At 42.2% G+C, this 27,993-nt stretch overlaps 1 protein-coding gene across 2 annotated transcripts in view; it reads right to left on the reverse strand.

Moving 5' to 3' along the window:
* Positions 1–17,488: 17,488 nt before the first annotated feature.
* The window catches only part of SHOX (short stature homeobox), a 20,533-nt gene continuing 10,028 nt past the window's right edge, over positions 17,489–27,993 (reverse strand). Inside the window, exons 3-5 of one of the 2 annotated variants that reach the window (XM_033147486.1) lie at positions 24,306–24,363; positions 24,091–24,182; positions 17,489–19,140 (exon numbers count right to left, since the gene is read on the reverse strand). In XM_033147486.1, the coding sequence (XP_033003377.1) occupies positions 18,895–19,140; positions 24,091–24,182; positions 24,306–24,363 (396 nt within the window). In that variant the 3' untranslated portion in view covers positions 17,489–18,894. The remainder of the gene's footprint in view (positions 19,141–24,090; positions 24,183–24,305; positions 24,364–27,993) is intronic. The other variant, XM_033147487.1, reaches the window with a different exon arrangement.

Here is a 27,993-nt window from a genome sequence, read left to right on the forward strand (position 1 = left end):
TATACGTATATATACGTGTATGGTTTTGTTGTGCAAATTTTAACATATTATTTTTGTATTATTGATTTAGTAAGTTGGTCTGTGACCGTAAAAATAAATTCATTCATTCATTCACATTCTTTAAGTATTGGTGCTAATCTAAGAGATAAACAGATTCACAAATGAGATTTAACCTGTGAAGGGAGCTGTTCTTCACTGGCGAAAACGCAAATACCTTTTGAAAAAGGACTTGCCAAATTTGTAGTGTGCATAAATCAATAACTGAAGTATCTATCCTTTTCCAACCGAGTGGCTGCTTGTGTTTGTTATTTAAAATACAGTGCAAGTGGGTTGCCATAGTCACAGTGAGTTTCTGAAATAAACTTTATTTCTCTGTCAACCCTTTACCTGTATACAAATTACCAAAGGGCACTCATCCTTTCAACCCCTGACAGTGTTGACAGAATGAAGGCATTGGGTTTCGTAGTAATCTTAGAGCATGTGAGGCCACTAGATATGGTTGTGAAAGTGTAAGGCCAGTGGTGTCCAAACTTTTTTCAAAGAGGGCCAGATTTGATGAAGTGAAGGGCTGTGAGGGCCGCCCAAAGGGCCAACCAAAGTTGTTGACCTTTTTTAGGATTGAAGTTATTGAGGTTTTTTTTTTTAGGATTTTACCCCACGAAATAACAAAACAGCAGGCTGGGTTAGGCCCGTGAAACAGACATGCCTGGCGTAAGCAAAGTATCGCCTGGAATTAAATGTCTCTGGGATAATGATCATAATGAGTCATTAGTTACTGGTGATATTAATCATTTCTTCTAAAGCAATAGAAGTGTGACATGGACTATTGACCTTCACAGTCCCCGTTAAATTTCCTCATGTAGTTAGTCCCCCTCTTGAGAGAGTCGGGGAAGTCGGCTTGCTTGGCCGGTGGCTGCCCTGGAAGTGCATTTTTGTGTTTTTTATATTGTAAATGGCCCTGTGATCCTTGGATGAATGGCGGTATAAAAATAAAAATAATTAATTAATTAATAAGGCACTGAGTCCCATTGGTCTCAATGAGAGAGGCAATCTAAGCGTGTGCTTGAAATCAGTGGCACTTCCATGTGCTTAATTTGGGCTAGGTTGTGCCTGGAGTAATTATTTTCTGCTTCGACACAACAGTTGCAATCCAGTAATTTGATACAGCAATATGGCTGTATCAACAAGCGCAACCCAGCTGTGTGAATAGTTGTTTGAGTCAGATTCTTTGTCATTTCTAAAATAGGCAAAGAATACCTATTGGTGGAATGAATGCTCATCAGTAATGCTATTTTAAAGGCAGAAGAATGCCTTTGTTTTTGGGAGACTCTGGGCTCAGGTTCCAGCAAACACTATAGCTATGCACTAGAGGTGGTCAACCTTTGGTCCTCCAAGTGGTGTTGGACTCCAGCCTCCATCATCCCCAGCCAGCATGGTCCATGGTCATGGATTATGGGGACTGTAGTCCATCAATATCTGGAGTAACACAGGTTGCCCATACCTCCATTTATTGCAAAGAAGTCTTGCACAAATCCCCTTTAAAGGAATGCAGTAAAATTGCTTGCCATGTTGTGCCACACCTCCTCATTTTTCATAGCAGAAGTTAATAATGCAAATTACTACTATGTTGCTGGGCTATGCCAGCCTTTGTAAGAGGTGTCACCAAAGTCAGGGATCATGATGGCGTCACTGTATAACTTTCATCATATGCTGAAGCCACACCTCTTTAAATTGACCCTGATAGATAGATATAGGCCCACCCTGTTCTTCTGATTGCAAATAGCTTTAACTGATTTCAAACTTGTATGCTTATATTGATGAAACCTACCTTGGGATCTTATGGTGAAGGGTGTGTAAGAAATCCAATTAACAACAACGACAGACAGATGATAGATAGATAGATAGATAGATAGATAGATAGATAGATAGATAGATAGATAGATAGATAGATAGATAGATGTTACAGAGCAGATCAAGCTTCTGCCTCAGACTGCAGTGGTGAGGATTTGAATGGGAAATGTGAAGGGAGGGGACTGGACCTTTCACCACTCACTCATCCTGAGGCTCTTTACCTCCATTCATCTACCCAATTGAACACATTTCCAAGCTCAGAATCCAGCCATGAGAAAATAATAATAATAATAATAATAATAATAATAATAATAATAATAATTTTATTATTTATACCCAGCCACTCTGGGCAGCTCCAAACAGAATATTAAAAACATGATAAAACATCAAATATTAAAAGCTATTAAAAGGGCTGCCTTCAGATGTTTTCTAAAAGTCAGGTAGTTGTTTATTTCCTTGACGTCTAATGGGAGGGTGTACCACAAGGTGGGCGCCACTACCAAGAAGGAAGGCCCTCTGCCTGGTTCCCTGTAACCTCACTTCTCACAGTGAGGGAACTGCCAAAAGGCCCTCAGAGCTGGATCTCGGTTTCCGGGCTGAACAATGGGGGTAGAGATGCACCTTCAGGTATACTGGGCAGAGGCCATTCAGGGCTTTAAAGGTCAGCACCAACACTTTGAATTGTACTCGGAAACGTACTGGGAGCCAATGTAGGTCTTTCAGGACCTGTGTTATATTGTCTTGGCGGCCACTCCCAGTTACCAGTCTGATGGGCAAATGGTGACAGGGGAAGCATTGGTTGTGTGCTTTGGTTTTTATACTTGTAAGCTGCTTAAATGCCTGTTTTGGCATTAAGAGATATATAAATGTTATTGTTCTGTTGCTTTTAAAGAAGCAGTCTTCGACAGGAATCAGCAATTCATTCCCACCTACCCACCTCTTCTCCCCTTGCCATCACACACACATTGCTCATTTTCTATTGTTCAGAAAGAACCTGCCTTCTTTAAAAAGAAACCTGTCAAAGTTGTTTGGCCTTAACTGTGGTGGTCTATTATTATCGCTCCTGTATGAATGGCAAGCAAATCAAAGACAGAAATTTTTCAAGAAAGAAAACAATGGTGTTTCCCCCCACTGACAGCATATAAGAACTCTATTCTGTTATCGTGTTTATTTGTATTTAATTGAATTCAAAAAAATAAATGAATCTACAAAGAAAAACTAGAGACACCTCTCCAAATTTCTCATGGCAGTGGGTCAGCCCATACGTTTTTGGAATGGGAAATAAATTCTCATCTAGAGCGGAAACCATGCATAGATGAAATCACAGCGATAAAAAGCCTCAAAACAGAACAACTTCAAGAAACAAAAAGGGGAAAGTAACATTTGACAATGCATGCTTAATTCAAAGAGCAACAGAGAAGAGAAGCCGTTTTTCAAATAAAAACTTTCTTACACAACGAAGCCTAAACAGCATTTTGCTTTTGCTTTACCCATTAAAATCAATGGAATTACTCTTTTCCATACATTAAATGAAGATTAATTTTAAAAATTGCTAGATTTTATTAATCAAACTTATATGAATTCTTTGTTTGTGTGGTTGTTCATTTAGGCTGCAGTTTTTCACCCGTATTTTCAGTTTACATCATTGATAAATACTTGTTGTTTTTTTTCTTTTTCTTTTTTTTTAGAAGAATTTATTAGCATTTTCATAATACAACACAAACCCAGACCCACACCTACAAATACAAAACAATTACAAATACACATAATGCCAGGATTCTTCTTGTTGTTTATATACCTAGCAAAAAAAATTCTATTTCCGAATCTTGACGTTTGACTTCCCCTGCCTTTTCACCTTCGGTTTTAAATCCATATTTTACTTTCTTAACACCTTTTCTCTATAAAAAAGAATTTAACTTAGATTAAAGATAACACAATTATCTTCATCATCCTATTATATCGTAAATCTTAACAAAATATTCTTATAAAAACTAAACTTATTTCTTCTGTCTATTATCGTGCTGCTTTAACTTAAAATCCAATATCCCCTTACTTATTCAAAATAAACTTATAATTAACAAACTTCACTCTCCGATTTCAGATACCATAGCAGACCATTTGAATTTAACATTTAGTACTTCATCCCACCCCCCCCTCTGTCCATTGTCTTTCTCTGTCTTTCGCCGGAACCAATCCTCGAGATGTCTTCTTTTACCAAATGTCCACAGATCCAGGCAGTATTCACAACAGACCTTGCATCAAGTTTCAGGGTACACATCACATCATTTCTAGGCTCCTCCGTTTCTTTGTACCATACTTCTTCTTCTTGTAGATATCTTAATTCCATGTCCCATGCCCCCGAGCTCCCACCTCGGGGTCTCGATATTGTAAATTTTCCCGTTCCGGGGCTGCCACCCCCAGAAAACGGTTCCTTTTCCCGGAGTCGCCCAGCCATTTCAGACCATCCTTCAAGTACCCCTTCTAACTTTCTGCCAAGGTTTGCTTCCATTGTGTAAAACTTTTGAAAAGCCTCCTCTGTGGGAAGTAAGTTCTTTTTATTTATAATCCCACTCAAGACTTGCAATTTCCGATTAAGCAGTTCCAGCCTCAAGACAGCAAACATTTCTTCCTCCTTTAGACCAGAGTTCAAAACAAGTTCAAACACGAAGTCCAGCATTTTGGAGGAGAGGGTGAGTGTCAAATTTCAGTTCCTGTCTCTTCCTTCCTTTGTTTCAATTGTTTCCCACGTCAGTCCAAATTTCCCATCGCCATTTTTTCTGAAGCCAGAGTGTAAAGATCAAAACTTTAAAAGGAGATATTTTCTGCCCACTTAATCCCCAAAGGGAAATCTCAGCAGTCTCAGTTTTCAAATTCCAAACACTTTGTATCCATTATTGTAGCAGCAGTCACTCAAACTGGTTATTTTCTTTCTCTCCCGAAGGGAGGGAGGCAGGCTCCTTTTCCTCTTCCCCCCGGATCGTTCCAAAGATATAAAAGTCAATCAAAGTCAATCAAATACTCACAACCACCGGGTTCTTTCAATTCATTAAAGACAGGTAGAACTTAGACGCTCATCACAGGCTTTGCCGCCGCATTTACATCCCGGTTGGGGCATGTCCCCTATAGCCCGGCTCCGTCGTCCCTTCACCCCCACTCCCCCTTTACAGGGGGAGCGAGGGAAGGGTTCGGAGCCACAACGGGCACAGCCGGGGAGCCCAGGGTGCGGGACGCTCTTCCCGCACCCCACCGGAGCCCCGCTTTGCGGTAGCGGGGCTCCAAACCCCCGGGATGGACTGGGCGCTTCGCAGCCGAAGCAGCCCACGACCACCCGCAATGGCGTCGCCGCCGGAAGTCGATAAATACTTGTTCTTAACTGGATTGTATATTGGATTATTTGTAGCTGAAGTCATGCTGTTTATTCATCATCCATTAAAGACAAGGTTTACCAAGGGCACAATCCGTTTGTAGTACCGTGTTTCTCCTAAAATAAGACACCGTCTTATATTTTTTTTTGCTCAAAAAAACACAGTATGGCTTATATTCAGGGGGTGTCTTATTTTAACTGTGTCACATCGGTACGCTGCATAGCCACGCCTCCCCAGGCTGTTTTAATGGGAGGTACCATGTCACTATGGCTTATTTTCAGGGTATGGCTTATTTTTGGGGAATGGCTTATATTTCGCAAATGCATAGAAATCCTGCTATGGCTTATTTTATGGCTATGTCTTATTTTAGGAGAAACAGGGTACCCATATTCTGTTTTCCTTCACCTTCCCAGCAAACAGAAGTCTTGGGGGAATTAATCTGGAGAAGCAACATGGGGAAATGGCTTAAACCCTTGCCCCCACCCCAAGCACCATGCCTGATCCATATTGGGTTACTGAGGAACTTCTGTTAAAGAAATAAAAAGGAAGACACCAGGGGTTCTGATCAATAATCTTCTTTGTCATGGTTGCATTCAGCCATGGGGTTTATTGCATTAGTTTTACGGGTTTTAATGCTAGTACTTCTATCCCAATTTCCACCCTCTATTTTACACTCCAGTACTTGTTGCATTAAAGGGACGTGGGTGGCGCTGTGGGTTAAACCACAGAGCCTAGGGCTTGCCGATCAAAGGTTGGTGGTTCGAATCTCCGTGACGGGGTGAGCTCCCGTTGCTCGGTCCCAGCTCCTGCCCACCTAGCAGTTCAAAAGCACATCAAAGTGCAAATAGATAAATAGGTACCATTCCAGTGGGAAGGTAAACGACATTTCCGTGCGCCGCTCTGGTTCGCCAGAAGTGGCTTAGTCATGCTGGCCACATGACCTAGAAGCTGGCTCCCTCGGCCAATAAAGCAAGATGAACGCTGCAACCCCAGAGTCATCTGTGACTGGACCTAATGGTCAGGGGTCCCTTTGTTGCATTATGAGACCGAGGCTATTTGATCAATATACCATGTTCAGCTAAATTTTATTCACACTAGTGGGCATGGTGTGACACAGCATCATTGGCTATGTTGCTACTCTCCCACTTTTTCCAAGCGTGCATGCCACTGTTCCTCCACTAAACTTGTGGAAGCACTAAACTTCCACTAGATTTCCAGAAGTCAATTTAATATTGAGTAAAAGAACACATCAAATGCAAGGACTAACGGGTAATGAAAAATCTCACCAAAGTCCATATAAAATAATGGAGATATAGATTTAAGACTTTCCTCTTTAGGGTGTAATCTTATACGCAGTTATCTGGGAGTAAGTCCCATCAAACTTGGAAGTACTTCCTTCTGAGTAGACCTGCATGGGATTGCACTGCTTGTCAAGTCATTTGCACTGAAAGTAGTGACATGTCCAGATTATTATTATTTTTTAAGCATCATGGATGCTTTAGCCGAGATTCCTGCACTGCAGGGGGTTGGACTAGATGACCCTTGGGATCACTTCCAATTGTACAATTCTATAATTCTATGAAAAAGAATGGATTTCAATGGGACTTAAATGTAGTTAATATTCTCTGAGCTATATCCAGACTGAAAGCATTAATCAGTTCATCAGCATTTATTTATTAACTCGGGATTTCAAATGCAGACTTTTAATCGGCTCTCTCTCTCAAGCCAAAGAGTGCGTATTGCTGATGGCATGATTGTAAGGTGCTTTTGTGCTTCACTTAATTCAGGAGGTGTGTTTGAGATTCGTCGCATGAGGAATTATTCATAAATGTTATTGAGTCAAAAGAAAGGGTTCTCGTTACATTTCCCAGGGTCAGGGAATCACCTGCTTTCAAATACTGTAAAACAGGGATATGGAAACTGTGGCCTTCAAGATGCCGTTGGAGCCCATCAGCCTCTGCCAGCAGGCCTAATGGTTAGGTATGAAGGGAGTTGTAGTCCAATAACAACAGGAGGGCCATAATGTGTCCCAACCCTGCTGTAAATGCTAATCAAATTATTAATTAGTTATTAAGACAGGGAGAAGTGGAGCTCTTTGGTATATACTTTGCATGCAAAAGGTCCCAGATTCAATTCCTTGTCTCTCCAGGTAGACCAGGAAAGACTGCCTGGAATAACGCTAGAGACCCACTGCTAGTCAGTGATGACAATCTCAAACTAAATAGATCAGGTTTCTAACTCTGTATAAGACAGAGCCCATTGATTCCAAGCCCATTCTCTGGTTAAAAGCACCCTCAATAACTGTAGGGAAACTACAGTTTTCAAGACGTTGGACTACAATTCCCATCATCTCTTATACTGGCCATGCTGCCTGGGTCTAATGGAAGTTGGAGTGAAAAAAACATCTGGCAGGCCACAGCATCTCCATCCCTGACCTTTTCGTCAGTTTGAAATTTGTGTCGCTAACCTCTGGAGTTTTCAGAAGAACAACAGAGAGCAAAGGGATACATTTCGACCAGGTTAGATGCGATTGTTGAGGCAGGCAAGTTTCTACGATGCTTTCGATTTGACACACATTTTAAAACTAAATACGGTTCTTTTGAAAGGGCACACATTTGGGAGACCTAAAAGGTCGTATAGGGAGAGTAAACAACTCTCTCCCACTCCCAGAAAAGGTGGTAAAGTTTGTGGAAGATTGCAGTCAAATCCAACAATGCATATTCTTGCTAGTTAGTAAATTTAGGGGCTAACCACCACAGAGTTGTATTGCTGATAGGCAGAGACTCAGGCCATAGAAATGTAATGGGTAGAGAGGGCTCTGTGTGATGTCATTTCCCCTCCTCTCCTGAGTGGGAAGAATCAAATAAGTATGTCCTGCTCCTACCCGCCCCCTTTCTTCCTATGCCCAGCAATGGGGGCAGACATGCCCTCCACTGCTCCTGCCCAGGCACATGCCTGAGGCTGTTTCTACGGCAAATATAGTTATCTGCATAGTTTTTACTGGTGCTGTAGCTGAGAACCAGTGCAAAGACTATGAGTAAGTAAACCATATTTTAAACTTACTTTTCAGCCTGTTGTGTGCTTCTTTGTAACACAAAGTAAGAAAAGGGGGAGCCAGCTTGCTTCACAACTGGAATTACCGGTAATTAAAATAAGGCATCGTGGCCTATTCCAATACGCTTTCTGTTTTTCTGCTAAGGATGGGGCTTTTAAACTCTGCTCAGTGTATGTTCTGAAATACAAACTGTCTCCCATTGTTGCCATCTCCTGCAATGAGTTGCCCGGACAGGAGTTGTTGACTGCATTCCTGCATTCATTACCAGCTTATGTGGGACAAGAGTTAAATACGAGCAAGTGGGCCATTTTAAATGTTTGTGTGTGTTTTTATTGTGTGTATAACATTGTCTGGTGTTTCATATGAAATTGCAGTTTACAAGCATTTTTTTTAATAAATAATCTGCCAGCAAGAACATTTATATGACAGAGGCCAAAAAAAAGAAATCAAAATGCACCCGCGTGGTAAGAAAAAGATAAATCTGTATCCAACATTCTCTGGGTTTTAAGTTGCAGAATCCAGTGCAACAGTTGTGCTAGTGGAAGCTCATTGCACAACAGATGATCCTATGTTGAGTAAGAAAATTATCAGAGGGCTGCTTTTGCATTTTCTTATGCAACAACATCCCACCTAGTGCAAAACATTTCACCAGTGGAACAAGTATACTGCTAAGTGACTATACTTTAGTGCTGGATGAGAAAGACTCTTTCCATGTGGTTCCAATATCCATATGCACTCTGTAGTCAAGTGTGATTATACCAGAGGGATACACTATGTGAGTTGTGTGTTTGTGTCTGATTAGAGCCTTGGTACAAAAAGTGAAGTCAACAGGATTTAGATACAGTAAACAAAGCGCAGAACATTTTCCTCTCCAGTAAGTTTCATTGCAAAAAGGGAGAATGGAAACGAAAGTCTTATTTTCCCTAGCACTAGACTACATTTCTTTTTTAAGCATGGAATTGAAAAGGATCCAACATGTTAATTGGTGTTGACAATAATTTAAGCTATCCTGCCACACTTAAATGTTTGGTTTTCTCCATTGGAACTGCTACTTGGAGCCATGGCAGGTTATATATTACCGGTATATACTGCATCATAAGCTGCATCTTATTTGCTTTTACAAATGTAAAGATGAAAAATAAGAAACAATCACTCTGTCTATTTAATGCAAAGAGTCCATTATGAAATATTTCATTTGGCACCACTTCTTTTTGAGTGTCTTTTTAACACGGGATTACAAATATAAGTTTATTCATATCTCACTTTTACAAGGTGTACATTCATAGCATGTAATTCGACATAATACAATCTGGAACTGGAGCTCAGAGTATCTGATGGATTTATGCAGGAGCATGCTGACATACCTAAAATTATAAAAAGTGTCTGTTTTCTTTTTAATTCCACAATACCAGAGGTTTACCGGTATATAATTTAAGACCAGCTGGTTCTAGATAGAGTTGTTTCTTCTATTACAGAAATCCCTGAAATGTCTGTAAATTCAGTCTGTGTATACAGAATCAATACAATGCAAGGATATTGTAAATCATATCGACTGCCTGTAATTCAACAAAAGCAACTTCTTCAAAATATTTTTTTAAAAAAATGCAAATGCGTTATGAAATATACACTCAACATTAATTAACATATTATACATTTAGAATGTTAAAAGATAAAACAATAAATAAAGCATACACTCATAACAAAACAAAGAAACAAATAAATCAGCCTGCATGTGATGTAATTCACACATATTGTAATTCATGGAAATACTGCTGTTCAATAAATATTTTCCAATTCAGTCTTGATATTTTCTACATTCCTTGGACGATTATTGATAGATGCAACATATCATCAATCAAGTGCATCTAGATTGTTTTAATATTCAGTCTTCTGAACTCCACCTTAACTATTTGGGTGACTTTGGACAAACAATGCAATAGCAAATATACTGCTATATTATTATTATTATTATTATTATTATTATTATTATTATTATTATTATTATATCAACTTATATGCCGCCCTATACCCAGATATAAAGGTAAAGGACCGTTAGGTCCAGTCACGGACAACTCTGGGGTTGCGGCGGTGCTCATCTCGCTTTACTGGCCGAGGGAGCCGGCGTTTGTCTGCAGGCAACTTCCGGGTCATGTGACCAGCATGACTAAGCCGCTTCTGGTGAACCAGAGCAGCACACAGAAATGCCATTTACCTTCCCGCTGGAGCGGTACCTATTTATCTACTTGCACTTTGACGTGCTTTCAAACTTCTAGGTTGGCGGGAGCAGGGACCGAGCAACGGGAGCTCACCCCGTCATGGGGATTCGAACCGCCGACCTTCTGATTGGCAAGCCCTAGGCTCTGTGGTTTAGACCACAGCGCCACCCGTGTCCTTTTATACCCAGATATAGAGGATGTCATTTCCCTAGTTCTCTTTCTTTCCGCAGGCATCCCATTGAATTCAGTAGCAAGAGTACTGAAAAGAGATAGTAGACAGCTGACCATTCTGCATGGGCTCCGTTTGAGGGATCCCCTGCCACAAAACAATGTTATATCATGGACCATTGGTTTATATTTGAGGTAAAACTTTTTAAGAGACAGATTACCAACACAGCATAATGTTACAGACAGGTTAATTCAAAACAGATAGTAAAAAAAGAAGTTAGCACTCAAGGCAGCTGTAGTTTAGCACTGCTGAATCCCATAAATTTGATGAGATACTTGAGCATGTACTTAAACTCAAATCGATGAAACAAAGTAGCTCACTTTGACTGAATAATTATGCTCTCAGAAAGATACACTTACATGACTTCCATAAACCCAGCTAATAGTTGCTTGGAATCACTGTTTCTACTCAAACCTCTCTGATTTTTTACACAATATTTCAAGATATTCGTTATTTTGATATATTCAACCAGAGGTCCAGCTCTGTCAACACATTGCCACTTGGCATTTGAATTTCTGATGATAGTCTATAATCTTGGCATGTTAAGAGGGTAATACAATACAAAGAATGTTTACAGAAATGGAAGCAGCTGTCTTGATACTGTATTTTGAGCATTGGAAACTTCTATCAATTCAAAGGTCATTTTTTAAAGAATTAAGTTGGAAAGTGTTTATTAAGAATGTGCAAGTCTTTTAGGTAGCAATTCTATTTTCACACCTGCCTGGGGAAAAGTTTCAATGAACAGAGTTTGACTTTCTTCCAAGTAAACATGGATTGGGCTGTTTCATCCATATTTCATCAGAAGAGGTAAATCTTCCACTTCTAGAATTATATTTTCCATCATTAAAATAATCTGATTAGTTTGTGCTGTTGTTTCACATAAGGATAATGATGAGATAACATCGCTCTATCCTTTCTAAATAGCATCACTAAGAAAGTGTAGGCTTTCATGACAAAACCTCAAAGCTCAACAGCCTGCACTAAACCAATTAAATTAGTTCCAGTTACAAATAATATCGAAGGTTTACCCATCGTGGTTGTAGCCTGAGCTCATGTACATTTGGTACATTGATTGCCCTGATTCAGTAATCCACCAGACACCATACAGAGGGAGCAACATGCATGCACACAACCATTTCACATCAACAACTTTGCATGAAATTCTGCAGCTCATTGAGAAAAAATATCTACAACCAAGGATAGGTTTTTACATGTGCAGTTGCCAATTCACTCCTTTGGATCCTAACCTGGGCAATGTATTGTACATCCCCATGCAGAATAGTGAGCAGACTTCTGGTTTGGGGCAAGAATACCTCTCTGGGATCACAACAATGGAATGTGCACATTAACAGTCATTACATCAAATGTTGTTTGTAGCATTTGATGCCACTTAGAAAAGGCATCCAGGAACTCATTTTATGGCCCATTATTAGCCCTGCACCAGCTCTGACTTGGATCTAGCTCACCTGGGTCACAAAATTACTTATGCGGGCAGGGCCCTGCCTAAACAAAATGCTTCCCAGGGTGTTACCTTCATGCTTGAAGTAAATGGGTTCTGATTGAACAGGCTTGATTCAATCAGAACCCATTTACTTCAGCATGTTTCTAGATTGTTGTTGTTGTTCAGTCGTGTCCGACTCTTCGTGACCCCATGGACCAGAGCACGCCAGGCACGCCTATCTTTCACTGCCTCCCGCAGTTTGGCCAAACTCATGTTAGTAGCTTCGAGAACACTGTCCAACCATCTCATCCTCTGTCGTCCCCTTCTCCTTGTGCCCTCCATCTTTCCCAACATCAGGGTCTTTTCCAGGGAGTCTTCTCTTCTCATGAGGTGGCCAAAGTACTGGAGCCTCAACTTCAGGGTCTGTCCTTCTAGTGAGCACTCAGGGCCAATTTCCTTGAGAATGGATAGGTTTGATCTTCTTGCAGTCCATGGGACTCTCAAGAGTCTCCTCCAGCACCATAATTCAAAAGCATCAATTCTTCGGCGATCAGCCTTCTTGATAGTCCAGCTCTCACTTCCGTACATTACTACTGGGAAAACCATAGCTTTAACTATACGGACCTTTGTCAGCAAGGTGATGTCTTTGCTTTTTAAGATGCTGTCTAGGTTTGTCATTGCTTTTCTCCCAAGAAGCAGGCGTCTTCTAATTTCGTGACTGCTGTCACCATCTGCAGTGATCATGGAACCCAAGAAAGTGAAATCTCTCACTGCCTCCATTTCTTCCCCTTCTATTTGCCAGGAGGTGATTGGACCAGTGGCCATGATCTTAGTTTTTTTGATGTTGAGCTTCAGACCATATTTTGCGCTCTCCTCTTTCACCCTCATTAAAAGGTTCTAACTGTAGCTTCTTGTCCCACATAGAGATTTCTCAGGAGATGGATGAGGTGATCAGGCACTCCCATTTCTTGTTTCTAGATTACCCCAAAATAAATTAGGTGAGTCCAAGTCTATTCTCCTCAGTGTGGGTGAAGTAGAGCAAAGCACAGCTTATCACACTCTATGGATTGGTCAGTAAAGCCTTCACAGGTGTAACTACCTAAACCATAGTAGCATTAGGTTCTACAGCAATGTTCTTCATCTTATGCCTTGAGCTAAGTTGAAGACCACCTTTTATTTCTGTCACCATGCCACTTTAAGCATAGAGAGAAGCATGTGGTATAGTCCTTCCATGGATCTGAACCACCTTACAATGTAGAAGTGCCCTCCATGAAAAGGTTCATTGCATATGGGAAGCTGATATATCATAAAATTAGTCTGTGTCAGCTTTTGAAGTCGAAGAGACTTTGGACATGGGAGCCTTTTCAAACAGTAATTTCCTCTTATGAATTATGAGGTGATACAGGCCCAAGAAGATGAGCAGAATTCATATAAATTGTGATTTCCTATTCCTGGATGTGACAGTATTCAAACTATTCCATCGCTGCTAGCATAGTAGCTCTGAAATTCTGCAGCACAGTAAAAAGAAATTAAAACTATTCAGTCATCAGGCAAAATTATTCAATATTGTGAATCAGGCCGACAACAGCTTAGATAATCGTTCCACTTTCCATCAGGGCTGACATATCGCCTTTCTTGGTGACACTTAACAATCAAGAGGTATATTATATATTCCCGCTTATAAAGGCATGGTCACTCAGAAAGGGGGCTGTATGCAGGATTATTTAGTGCCAGAACCATTCATCAATTTAAACGGATTGTCACTCTGACTGTCCATCTGATGAGACAGGAAAATCTGAGCCAGAACTGTCATCTACAAAATGTGAGGTTCATCATTTAGGTGGCTGATAGCAGACAAAAATAAATAAAAACTGAATGGGGAGGGGCCATCCATTCATTTCTTTTGTTCCAGTTGTTTCTGCATCAAATAGATTTTACATGTTTTTGAAACAAAAGTAAATCGAGCAAAACTTGTGAGTAGAGGCAGTGCTCAGATGAGTGTGTGTTTACCAGGCAATGATGCCTCTAGCATGCCGTCTCTCTCCAGCCTTTGTAAGGACTGCATTTACCATTATTATTCCATGTTGTTCTGAATACTATTTCTTCTTATACCGAGGTGGACTTTTCTATTCCATTCATTCTTCAGAAGTGCATCTTTCTTAAGCAGCATCTATGACAGTTCATACAAGATGTTTACCTCTTCCCTGGAAGAAAAAATAAATCTCTCCAGACCATCTGTTGAAATAACCAAGAGCCATTTGAGATGTGCCATTTTTTCCCAACACTGAGGTGTCCTCTGTGTTAGGAGGCAACATATATACCACCGAATATGAGGTGACGTGAGAGTGTGTATTGTATCACAAGAACATGGATTGGCAAGTGGTATGTACACTTGTGGCAAAATAAGCATAAATAACCCACTTTATATATGATAGCATATATATATTTTCCTTGAGTGAAGTTAGTTCCAAGTTGAAAAAATATTTCATGTGAAACAGCCCTTTCTGAAGAGTAAGAATAGTAGTTCTGCAGTCTGATCCTAAACAAAATGAGAGTTCAGTACAAAGTTATATGCACATAAGGTCATTTATGGTCAATGGGACTTGTGTGCACCAGATTGTGTCCATAATGTGAAGTTTCATTGTGTATGATTGCCGTGTAAATCAACCATTTATCTTCTGGACAGAGGGTTACTACTGGCCCAGTCTAGTTTTAGTAATATACATAATCTCACACTTGATGCAGTACACTGTCTCCAGCCATGTTCAATACAAAGAAAGTGTACTGGAATGTTAAACTGCACGAAACAGATGATGTGGCACAGGTAGGTGTGTGTGTATCACAGTACAGATGCCCAAGTGTAAGAGAAAACATCAGATTCAATATAAGGTTTACCAAATAGAATAGAAACTGTGCTTTAAGAAGTTCATTGATGCATCAGGAGATGCAGCTATTAGAAACAAGGGCAACAATAATCTTCACCGGTTAAAATGCAGGCGCATTTATAAAGCATGTTTCCCAAACTTGGGTCTCCACCTGTTGCTGGACTACAACTCCCATCATCTCTATTGGTCTTGCCAGCTAGGGATGATGGGAATTGTAGTCCCAAAACAGCTAGAGACCCAAGTTTGGGAAACCCTGCTGTTAAGAGATTTCAAAGGCCAGGTCAACACTACTCCCGCCAATGTCCTTTGAAAAATCTCTCCACCGAGCCCAATTTTCAATGGCCAAATGAGTCCCATTAAATATGGCCATGTGAACACCCTGTTAGTCCATGGCAGGGTGGGGAACCTGTTGCCCTCCAGATGCTGTTGGATTCCAAATTCCAAACAGCATGGTCTTTGATCAGGTCTGGGATGGAGGGAAGGAGCTGTAGTCCAGAAAGATCCAGAGGACCCCAAATTCCCCATTCCTGGCCATCAAACATATAATCAAGGTCAAATGCATTTCTACTGGAAAAGGCATGCTCAGGGTGTGAGAGATGGGTGCCTCCTTTTGAAAACAAGTATCCCTGTCATAGATAAGCATTGTATCACATAGACTTTATTTAGTCTTGTTGAGGGGGGGATCAGATTTCAAGTCAAGCAGAACAGATCTGTCATATCCAACTTTGAGCATGAGACAAGTCATAATAGCTCAGACGATAGTGAATTTCCAGCAAAACTGGGCACTACCACACATTGGCGCATCTTTATGGTGAATTAAAAATGGAATGTGCTGGCTACACTTTAGTTAATTAGACCCAAACAGTTCTCTTCTCCCATCTATTTATTCAAAGTGCAGGAATTGTATGAGAAACAGGATTAGCACTGGGTGCGGTTAATGGGAGTTGTATTCCAAAACAGCTGGAGATCACCAGTTTAGGAAAAGCTAAAATATTTGATTATCTGTTATTAGTATTATGTTTAAATTCTCTACTTTGTGTTACCTACAGCTTCATAAACCACTTTCTAGCTGGTTTTTCCCTAGCTCTGGAGCACCCAGCACAATTGTCCCTCCCTCCTATTGGTTTCATCCAGTGGGATTTCCACACAACACCTCCCTCACAGATTGCGCCCTTTGGCTTTAGCATAGAGCTACCCGCATTTGAGGCCAGATCCACACTACCAACATAAATCCAGTTTAACCATTATCACTGTTCTGCAAGGTGCTCTGGGAATTGTAGTTTTTTCAGGGCACTCAATATGTCAGAGAGCTTTCACCAAAGCTTTACAAGAGTACAATTCACAGTTGTAGGATAGCCTCTATAAAACTAGTGTTCAGATTATAGTGTGTTGACATAAACACACTTCCTTCCATGAGATTCAGGCATAGGAAAACTTGGACTTCCAGATGTTTTGGGACTACAACTCCCATCATCCCTAGCTAACAGGACCAGTGGTCAACCATGATGGGAGTTGTAGTCCCAAAACAGCTGGAGGGCCAAATTTGCCTATGCCTGATGTTATTGATAGATATACTGTACAAACATTGGTGTGCAGGGCTGCTGCAGCTATTTTTAATTTCAGGTTTCCACCATACCCTTGACATAAAGAGGTACTGGAGCTTTCACAAAGAGGTAGGAAAGTTGGGCCAAATGTTTCAACTCTGAAAACTTGTCCAAAATATAATTGTTTTGCAAAGAATAAATAAACTGAGGAAAGAGAACCATCTCAACAATGAGATTGCATGCTGGTTAGGAGAGAGAGAGAGAGAGAGAGAGGGAGAGAGAGATGAAAATATTGACTTTTTACGAAATACAATACATTCTGTCCTACGGACACTTCGCTGGGGGGGGGGGGTATCAACAAAAAACCTCCCAACCTATTAATGGGTTGCTTCAAAAAAAGAAATACACTGGAAGGTCAATGGAACAGACTTAATGATTTTATGCTGTTGAGATGCAAAGATTCCATCAATGAGACTTGGATATCATATGCAAAAAACAGATTTAGAAGTAGACAAGAGCAGTATTTGTTTCCAGAAGAAGCACCAGTTAATAAATTGATTGAAAGGAATTTACATGTAAGTGAGCAATGTGGGTATAATAAACTTAGACACTTTGGTAATATAATTTCAAGGAGTTCTCCTCAATTTCTATGAGTCGTAGTAGCAGCTCATACTAGCTGATAAGCTCCAATGAGCTTGCATTTGGTGTATAAAATTGGCTTCAATTTCCCCACCCACCCACCCCCCCAAAAAACCCACTGAACTTGTCCACCTCTACATGACATTGACTTGGTTGTTGTTTCCTTACTTTAAAACAATTGCCAAATAAAAATAAAATTATAATTATAATAATTAATACAGGCATTTGAGCTTAGTTCCCAGAAATATGGCACATGAACTGGATTCATAATCATGGCGGTTCTCTTTTTATATATGCAATTCATATTTCTTTCCCAATCTGTAGAAGGCCCAGACTTTATCATTTTGGCAACAAATGGCAATTCCCAGGTCTGAACACAAAGGACCAGGTTACAGTTCCTGCAGAGTTGGTTATTAACAGAAAAAGAATGTGCGACTATTCCCCCCCCCCCTTTTAATCTATAATATTTACAGTATTGCACTTTACTGCACTTAATTGCATTTCACTAAAATTAACGCTGCATCAGTATTATGCTTTTTAAAAAAACAAAACTGTGTCCATCTTTGACAGATGAATCAACCCCTCTAGATCCTGTAAACCGAGCAGGCCTTCCGCAGAGATCCAGACATCTGGAAATAAAAACGGTGAAGTAAACCTGTTCACATAGTATAAGCATTTCAGCATGTTCAGGTGGTTCTCAGTAAAACAGATGTGTTCATCATTGTTCCTGTCATTTGGATCACCAACTAATTTGGGTGTCTCTCTTTCTCACACGAACACTCAGTTGTTGTTGTTCTTGTTGTGCCTCGTGAAGGATGTAGTCATTTGGACACCCCACTGTGTTATTGCTGCTTTGTTTAGAGAACACTGCCTTGTCTCAGATCTGAAATTCCACGTTTAAATTCAAACCAGTTCTGCAGCAGCAGCAGCTCCATAGCGATGGAAGAGATTCATGAGATTGAAATAATACCGTTGGCAACAAAGAAGAAATGTCATCTTAATGGAGACCAGCCCCACGATGTTGTTAAGCTTTTTCTTTTTTCTTTTCTGTTTCATTTTTGTTTCAGTATACTTGGCGATTTTCAAACATTGTTTAAAGTTAGGCACATGCACGATGTAGCAAAACTGGCAGCAGCAAATGGTGTTGGGCTGACATGATCATCTTCAGTTTGGCCAGGGTCCACTTCCACTTGTCCCAAGATTCATGGATGCCACGCGATCGGAGGGTTCCGTTCCCCCACCCCCCAAAAAATCTACTTTCCTCCAAAGTTTTCTCAACTTTTTTTTTCCAAAACTGACACCTATAACTGAGATCCAGACTGATTTCAAACCTAATATTTATGCATCTGGTGGCTGAAGAACAGTTTAACTGCAATCATTAGCACTAAGTGCTTTTTGAAATAAAAATTTAAAACAGAAAACAGGCCAGTCCTCAGTCCTTCAGTCCTCAGATCAACTGAACAAGTTGCTGAAGTATTTGAACAAAATAAAAAGAGAGGATGAGAAAGGGAGGAAAGAAGGAACAGGCCAGCACTGAGCCTGTCTACAAGTACTTGTGGCCCTTTAAAAAGGTACCAGTTGTCCTTATCACAGCCAAGCTTGGATACTGGATAGAGGAAAGATACTATTGTCCATCCCTGGCAACAAAATGGCTTCTGGGGAGGAAATGTCAGAGCCCCAGGGCCTCGGCGTGTTTCCGAGCCTTGAGCCTCAAGTCAGCGATGCTGGAATTCTTGCTGTTGCTCTTTGCAGCCGCTGCTACTACTGCTGCTGCAGAGGCGGAATCTGCCAAGGAGGCAATGGGAAGTCCAAAAGGGGGCGGAGGAAACATCAGATAAGGGGCGTGTGCAGCCAGGTGAGGGTGGAGGTGAGGGTGGGCATGGGTGACGCCTTCCAGCTGCAGCTGAGCTTGGACCTGAGGGAGCAAAAGAAGAACACAGAAGCAAAAGGGACAATGAGTAAAGGAGCTTCCAGCAGGCTAAGCAAATGAGTGTCATTCTGTGCATCTGTAAATAGGCCAGGTTTTCAAGGGGACATACACCAAGATAGGTCTGCAGCCTGTAGGAATAGAATGGCTTTCTGTAACAGGCAGGTGTGGATTCCTGGTAAACTGGGCTAGGTGGTTAAAAGGTCTGTAAGATACCACGATAAAGTTGACAGGATATCACAATGTTGTTTTTGCTTCTAACCTTTGACATCTGCAGCAGCAGAAAGATGCTCTCCACTCTGTTGTCAGCATATCATATCAGAAACCACTTAAGGTCCAGACCCAAATAACCATGAGCACTTTCTTCTTATGTCTCAGCATTTTAATCTACTGTTGCGCAGTGCCACTCTTTGTACATGGTGATCAGTCCTTTACCAATGTTCCTTAACTTGTTGAATTGCCACATTCCACTCATTATTATTTTACTGCCAATGACTTAAGAGTTCCCCTTTTCCAGATCTTCCAGACACACAAACTCTTTCCTTTTCTCTAGCATGGTTCCTCTACATAGCGATACCTATTCAAGCTTCCCCTTGGATGGGAGAGAACGACTTAATGGCAGTGTAGTGCACCTTGAATACTGCATATCAGGCTCTGGGAACTTTCCAGCAACCCTGCAGTGTTGTCCAGCGGTATTGTACCCCTATTCCACATTGGAAATCAGCAGAAGCAGAGTACAACAACCTTGCATTGCTTTTTTTTTTTTAAAACCCCACACTACAGGTAGAACTGAGAGATCAGGATAAGAGCAAACCTGCAATGTAGTTAGTTCACTTTTGTTCCCCAGTTGCAGATTGGAGGGCTGTGCTGAGAAAGAGTAACTTACAGCAGCCCTGCAATGTAGGCCACTGTTATATGCAGTGGTACCTCTGCTTAAGTACTTAATTCGTTCCGGAGGTCCGTTCTTAACCTGAAACTGTTCTTAACCTGAAGCACCCCTTTAGCTAATGGGGCCTCCCGCCACCGCTGCGCCACCAGAGCACGATTTCTGTTCTTATCCTGAAGCAAAGTTCTTAACCTAAAGCGTTATTTCTGGGTTAGCGGAGTCTGTAACCTGAAGCGTATGTAACCCAAGGTACCACTGTTATCAGGTCAGATGTAGAGCTATTTGAATGGCCTTCTCAAACCTTCTCCCAGGCCGCACCAAGCACTCATTTGCAAGAAAAGCTTTGTGTTCCATTGGCTTGCATGTAGACTGTTGTTGTTTTTTAAAATAAAAAGTGGGCATGAAGTAAGACCTGTGTTATAGCAGGGTACACCTATCTTTTCTGCTAACTCTAATTTTTCAACCCCCTTAGCCACAGACTCTGGTAAAACCTGCACATTTTGTTTCAGATCCTCACTTGTGGCCTAGTATTATAATGTAAGGCCCTACCCCATGATGTTTTTTAATCAAGCAAAATTAATGCTTCCTAAGAGGTCACACAGACATTTTTTTTTTTACAAACTTCTCTGAGGAACTTAAAAAAGGAGAACCATGCCCACAAGGGTGTGCAGGAGAGAAAGTGCAGCCACACACATCTGCAGTTACTGCAGTCTCCAGCTAAAGTCCTTGTGGCACACGTCCAGCAAATGAAGGACTTTTGAATAGTAAAAACAATAATAACGTTAAAAAGGCGACGGTGTAATTAAATAGCTGCAAAAGTGAGTTTGAACTGGTCCTAAACACCACCGGACTTTCAACAGGAACACGTGCTGCCAGATCTGATGCAGAGTTATAGCCCCAAGGTGCCAGATAACTTCTCTGGTCTTTGTTTATAAGGTTTATAAGTCCCCTTGTAAGATTTGTTTTAAGATGGCTATAAATAATTCTTCCTTAGTATAGCTTTTTAGCTTTGAAGCCGTTGAATTTTTAAAAAAAGTATAGTGGCTCTGTTGCTAGCCTGATCCAATTCTATTATTATTATTATTATTATTTACATTTATATACTACCTTTATCATCCAAGGATCACAAGGTAGTGTTCTCCTCCTCCCCATTTCATCCTCACAACCACCCTGTGAGGTAGGGTGAGGCTAAAAGGTGGTGACTGGGCCAAGGCCACCCAGGGAGCTACATGGCTCAGTGGGGATTCGAACACTGATCTCCCAAGTACTACTCCAACACTCTAACCATTACACCACATGTAACGCATGCCAGGTATACAGGATCGGTCTGTGAACAGAACCACATCCCCTTCAATCTCTTTATTATTTGACCACTTTCTAGGAATACTTAACAACGGTTCAGTGGCACTTATGGCTATTTTAAAGCATATTTATTTGTGGCCGTCTGAAACACTTATAAGGGACTAGGGACTAGACACTTATCAAGGCCTGAGAGGGTTTAGGTGAATCGGAGATTTGTTGTATGTGTGTGTGTTTAAATTCAATCACTTTGACAACCGGTGTGAGAGAGAATGTGGCTATTCAAACATTTGAATAAAACTGAGCAAGAAGAGCCAAGTGCTTGTCAATCTTCTCCACGCCTTCCCACTCCCACTGCCCAGAAGTGTGGAGGCGTTTACTGCCTGGACAGAATACTGCCTGTACATCTCTGTATGTAAAAGGGTGAGATACATTTAAGAGAGGGAATAGAAAAGTCAAGAGAAGGGCCTTGGATCTTCCTGAGCTGGCTACTCATCCGCAAGCCTCCTGCCATGTGACCTTGTCTGCAGGCTTTCTTATTTTCTCCTCTTCCTCCCTTGTCCTTGGGTGGGAGAAATCCATCAAAAACTATAGCCATCTTATTCACGCCACAGCTCCCCTTAACACGTCTAACTTCAAAAATAAATGGAGCTGTTTTTCTAGTCAGTTTCACCCTCAAGCTAATGAAGATGAAACTGACGAAGCAGCAAAGGTTTCACATATTCGGGCAGCCATTGGGAGGCAGAAAAAGGTAAAGAATCATCTCCCCAATATTTTCCTCCTCCTGCCTGTGTTTTTTAAGGAAACAAAGTAGAACAAGTTCTATTTCTCTGTGTCTCAGTGGCTAGGGTGCTTTAGCAGGGAATCGACCAGTTTCCTTGACACAGGTTGTTTCTGACACATTTCCAGCCTGAGAAGTACCCAAGCCCCACTGACACCCATGGGGGTGCTGAAACAAGGACCCGCCTGCCTGCCTACCCCTTATATCCTGCCTCGCTAAGTAAGTGTTTTTGGGTTGTTAGTTTTCCCCCCCCTTATTGGAGACATTCACTAGACTGGTCTGAATGGCAGCATTTCTGGGTGGCTTTCAAAAAAGTAAGATAAAGTCCACACGAGTAGCTCTGAGGCAATGCGAGGTTACAACCTCTTAAAGAGGAATTTTCACACGTGAGCACCACAACCCCGCACCCCGAGTTCTCTTTGTTAAGAGGATTGCCAAATTTCCACCCAGCTCTTCTAGGTGTGCCTTTTTAGCAGCAGCTTGATCTACAGCAAATTAGGAGATGAAGCGCTTCACAACATGGAGAGAAACAGTCACCACCGCGGCTGCTTTGCTGCGGAACAAGCCCCTGTTAAACGGCACAAGCATACGGGAGTGAGAAGCTGGCAACTCTTGGTGTCCTTAAATCTGTTAACAACGCAGAATCTAATTCAAAACAGAAGCCAAATGTGTGTCAATTTCTTCTCCTTGGACCACCCCAATTTAAGCCTCGCGCGTGAAATCACCAAGGGCGACCTTGCTCTAGTTCTTCAAGAGATAAAACGCTCCCGCAGAAGAAATCAACTACCCAGGCCCCACTTTTCTGAAACCCTGTTTGAAATAAATGGGGCCTTTCCAGAAGCCCGAGAATCACAGGGGTGCTTAATTATATTGGAGGATGTAAATAGAAGGGAGCTGAGGCATCTCTGCTGCTTACTGACTATTCCCTATGGCTTGTGTGTGAGACTACTTTCAGTTCCCAGTTATGAAGACTAATGGGGCAAAAAGAGTGAGCAAAGCATGGTTTTTGCGTTCCATACGTTGCTGGTGCGACATAGTGACTGGAGGGTTAAAGACCTGCATTCAAATCCTCTTGGAAGTAGCAGGTTTACAGTGAATTTAAGGGCAGAGAATGCATCATTTCAGTACTCATTACTTAAATCAATCTAATAAGGTAGGTCTCCGTTATTGCCCATATCAGAAGACAGCTGAGCATGAGAAATAGACTTCTTCATGGCCATGCAAGTTTGGGAGGTGGTTTCATTGTGTGAGTCCTGAAACATGCTTGTGCTGCAGTATTTTCTCTGTTGCTTTGATAAAGATTAGCTTTGGACAAAGAGCAGTTTCTCAGCCTAACCTACTTCACAGGAATGTTGAATCCACACCATGCATTTGTAGCACATGGCTTTCCCCATTGGGAGGCAGAAATTTAAGTGGTTCAGTAGCCTACAGAGATTAATGTGTTTGGTTTCTACTAACAGTAGTTGAGGCAAATCAACTACTGTACTCGTGTTTCCAAGAGGATGAGTAGAAGTAGCCGGAAATTTTGTTTTTCCAAATGATGCAACACTCCACATTACTAACCTACACAGTGTTCACTCAGAAATAAGTCCTACTGGTTTCAATGGCGCTTACTCCCACAATGGACAGGATAGAAGCCCGACTTGGAAGCCACAGTGAGCAAGCCGTCGTTCCAAACCTGGGGACGCTTGTCGATAAGGGCGCCTCTGAGGGCGCGCAGAGTGCACTCCATCGCCACTAATTCACCCCAGCCTTGAGAAACGCCCGAACGCCAGGGGGCGTGGCTTCCTGACGGATCTGCGCTCCGGCCACGCCTCCTGCTCAGCCAGAGGCGTATAAGCGCCGCCCTCTTCCGTTCTGACAGCCCGCGCGGAAGAGGCGTGTCCTTTTCTACAGCGCCCCTCCCTTCCCGAACCTCGATTCGCCTCGGACGTACAGGGAGAGAAAAGGGTCAAAAGGAATCAAAACGAGCTACCTGCTGGAAAGGCATCCTCAGGGCGCCCATGTTGACGTAAGGGGCCACTCGGCAGGCGTCTAAGTGGCTGGCCGTCCCCAAGATCACACCTGCAAAGCGGGGGTGGGGAGAGACACGTGTCTTGGTGAGGAAGGAACCTCGGGGGTCCGGATAGCCTTCGCCGCCCCCTCCCCTCTTCCAGCCCACCCAAGCACTTTCCAGCTCCAACTCACCTTTATGCATCTGGTTCTCCTGTTTCCGGCATTTGGCTCTTCGGTTCTGGAACCAAACCTGCAAACAAAGAAAACGAGGGGAGGAGAGGTTTGTCACCATCAGTTCTGAAGCGTCTGACAGCCACCCGTGCTTATAAAAACGAACTTTTTTGACCAATACAGACATTTTTTTCCCCTTACCCACACACGCCCCTGCTTAATATTTAGTCTGATGAAGAGTCCTGTTGGTCAAAACAGGTTTGCTCCCTGTTTTGTTTGCTCATTTTGATTGCTCGTACAATAAAGGGGTTTTGTTTTGGTTGATATGTTTTATTGATTTTCACGGGACCAACAATAGAAACAGGTAAGTTCCTACCAACCCATAGAAGGACAAGCTTTTGAGGATCTTCAAAACACAAGAAAGTATAGCGTCCGAATGGCAGAGGACAGAAGCTATCTCAGCCCGTGTTCCACAGTCTCAGAGAGGCAGAGGAAAGATGAAGACCTTGGACTTTGCTTCCCACCCCCCACCCCTTCTTCTTCTTCCAAAATCAAAGTGGCAGTTTTGCTATGCACGCTACTGAAACTTCTCTCTTTCCTCTGCTTTGCTCATCTGGTGGCTTTCTCTCTGAGAAATGCTTGTTTATTTGGCATACAGGTAACAGTATACATCACGCAAAGCAGCAGGACTAGTCAAAGACCCTTTTAAGACAAGGGTCGTGGTATTGGTAAGCAGGATTCAAGAGACAGCGTGATCCTTATACGTGTCAGAAGTAAATCCCGTTGGGTTCAATGGCGCTTCCTGTCGGGTAAGCGTGTATAGGATTGCAGCCGGAGGTGTTTCGAAATAAGAAAATAGGAAAGCGTTCCCCCTCCCGTCCTATATAGCCTGTGCTATACCACTAAAATGGTGTAAATGCAGCATTTCCTTTCCCGCTGTTGGAATGACAAGCAATCCTGATGCCACAGTTGTGCACTATAATGAGGGACTGTGTAAACCTCTTAGAGGTTTTTGTTGATTGTGCACACACAATCAACACACACATAGACACACATAGTTCAGTTTAAAAAAAAAAATACAAATGACCTGAAAACAGTGACTTTCTGTATTATACTTATTACTATTACAAAGCATAAAGCAGCCACTAGATCAGAAAATGTGGGCTGCAAGTGATGAGACGAGTTTCACTTGCAACGATTATAGGTGCAAATAGAGCAGGTGAGATCCGAGTGCGAACAGAGATTCGGACAAGAATCGAAATGGGATTCAGTCGCACTTCTGCTAAAAATAAAAAATAAAAACCCACCAACGGAACAGTGCGCAGCTTGGAGAAAGCCGTCCACTGTTGTAAAATCCATAGTTTACATCTTGATCCTCCCAAGCATTGCTGATGTCAAAGACAAGCGCTTTTAAGAGGAGCAGTCAAGCCACGAGCGACCTCCCTGCTAAGGTTGCGAATCCAAACCCGCAAAGCACCACGAAGTTGGTGCGGGGGTGCCGCCGCTCCCACCCCGCGCATGCGTATTTTACTTTTAAAAAAAGTCCTGGTCAAAAGGAGACTTTGCTTCCTCCATCTCAAGGAATTCAGAGGAAGGGGCTGCCAGTGTGTCGCAGCGGAGCCCCAAGGGCAGCAACCCTTCGAAGGTATAAGAGGCAATACATGGATTGGCCTGTGGGGGCGCTAGACACAGCCATGAAACATCCCCAAAGTTCCGCTCCCAGAGACCACTAGGCTGGTGCAGGGGAAATGAAGCTCTTCTCGTGTTCTTCTCGTATAGAGAACCGGTCGAGCATATGAGCCCTTATCTACAGGCTAAAGTGCGACAGCCCGGGTACAAATTGATCGCCTCGGCGCGACAACGAAGCTTGCACAACTGCTCAGTTTATAGCACTTCGGATATCAGTCAGGAGGGACAATTTGGATTCCACCCCCAGTAGGGGAGGAATTTTGCAAGGATATATTCAAGGCTTAGACCGCAAACAAGTCAATGTATTTTAAGAGCTATGCGTGTAGTTCAGTATCCCATAAATATAACGTGAATGATACAGGTCCGCGCGCACACTTCTTTAAACCAAATAATATGTTCCGATCTAAAGATTTAGATTTAGAACAGCAGTCACTCTTGAGGGACCCGGCCAGAAATAGAGAGGACTCCCGAAGAACCAACAAATACGGTCTGAAATGGGAGGGAGCACTATTCTCCTCCCTAAAAGTGTGTGTTTGTAATGCTTTCATGTTGCCAGCCGCCTTGTGCTCCCTTTCGCCCAGAAAGGCGGAATATTAAAAAGGGACAAATCATTATGTAGAACTAGCAGATGAACAAGGTGCCTCAGAGGCTATCCAAAGAAAGAAACTGTTCAGTCCAGCAACAAAGACGGCCCGCTTGCCTAGCTTTAAACTGAGGGAGGGAAGCAAAAAGAGCCGCTTGTTGGCATCTCCTATTCGAGATCAGGAAAACAGGCAGATGGCGTTCAAGAACAGAGAGCCAAGCCGCAATCCAATGCCCGCACCAACCTTGAAGAATGCCCCATGGAAGTCAATGGGGTTTACTGGTATAGGTTTCGGCTGACAGGCAGTTAAGGGAGATTTCCCCGTGGGGAAGAGGTTATCGGCTCACACACTAAACAATGAGACATAAATGTGACAGATCGCCACACACCCACACCCAAAAAGTGCCGAGTACCAAGTGCCGATTTGCAATTCACATCCATCTCTCATACATACATCCCCACATACACACACCCCCTTTGCTCTCTCAAGTCCAGCATTCCTCCAATTTGGCTGAATGTGGCTTCCTTTCCCCCAGTGTGCCAGACAGTGACATTTCCTCGAGGTTAGTTTTGAACGCGTATAAATAAAGAAGGGCCAGTTTTAGTGGATTTCTTCCTATGTCGACTCGTGCGGCATCGCTTTTTTCCCCTATTTAAGGAAAATCGGGAGGGGCGGGAGGGGTGACTTTCAGCAAAACCCTTTTACAGTATTCCCGAATTTCTGCCAGGATCTATCAGGGCTTTGTCTTATGCTTCCATCGTGCTGACCTTGGAATTGCCCACTAAAATGACCCTGATTACTCGGAAGAAAACCCCATCACGGTTCAGTGGAGGGACTCTTCATTTACCTGGGATTTACTTCCGAACAACCATGCAACAGAAGAGGCTGCCAGCGATTAAGGTTGCAATCCTAGAAGAACTTCACTGAAAGCAATTCTAGAAAAGTAGGGAAACCAGTAAAGTTTCCTTAAAGATTAAGAAGTATATTGTGGCATGAGCCTGCTGCATTTCGTTGAATTCCGCGGGGCTTACTTTCGAGTAAACGATGCTCAGGATTGCCCTGCAAACCCTCCCTTGAAACCAAACCCTCCCTTGAAAGTCAATTCAACTTCGAATGCAAATTCCGTTTATGGGGAAATCAATTAATTCCACACAAATCATCCAAAAGGATTATTCAAAAGGGGTTAATCCAACAGATTTCAATTACCCTTTTCCATTTGTCTTTTGACTGGGTTATGGATCCCACCATAAATCCGTTTTTCAGCGCCATGACTGACTTTTAAATAGGCTTGACTTCCAAGCGACAATCAAACACTTTCCAAATTTGGGTTGAAGGAATTATTTCTAATTCTGCCATCATACTTTATTCTTTTTCTCTATTTAAAAAAAAAAAATGCCATCCTTGTAATCCTCCCCTAATTCCGGAAATCCCCGTGT

This window comes from Lacerta agilis, chromosome 4 (assembly GCF_009819535.1).
Source record: "Lacerta agilis isolate rLacAgi1 chromosome 4, rLacAgi1.pri, whole genome shotgun sequence".
Lineage (NCBI taxonomy): Eukaryota > Metazoa > Chordata > Lepidosauria > Squamata > Lacertidae > Lacerta > Lacerta agilis.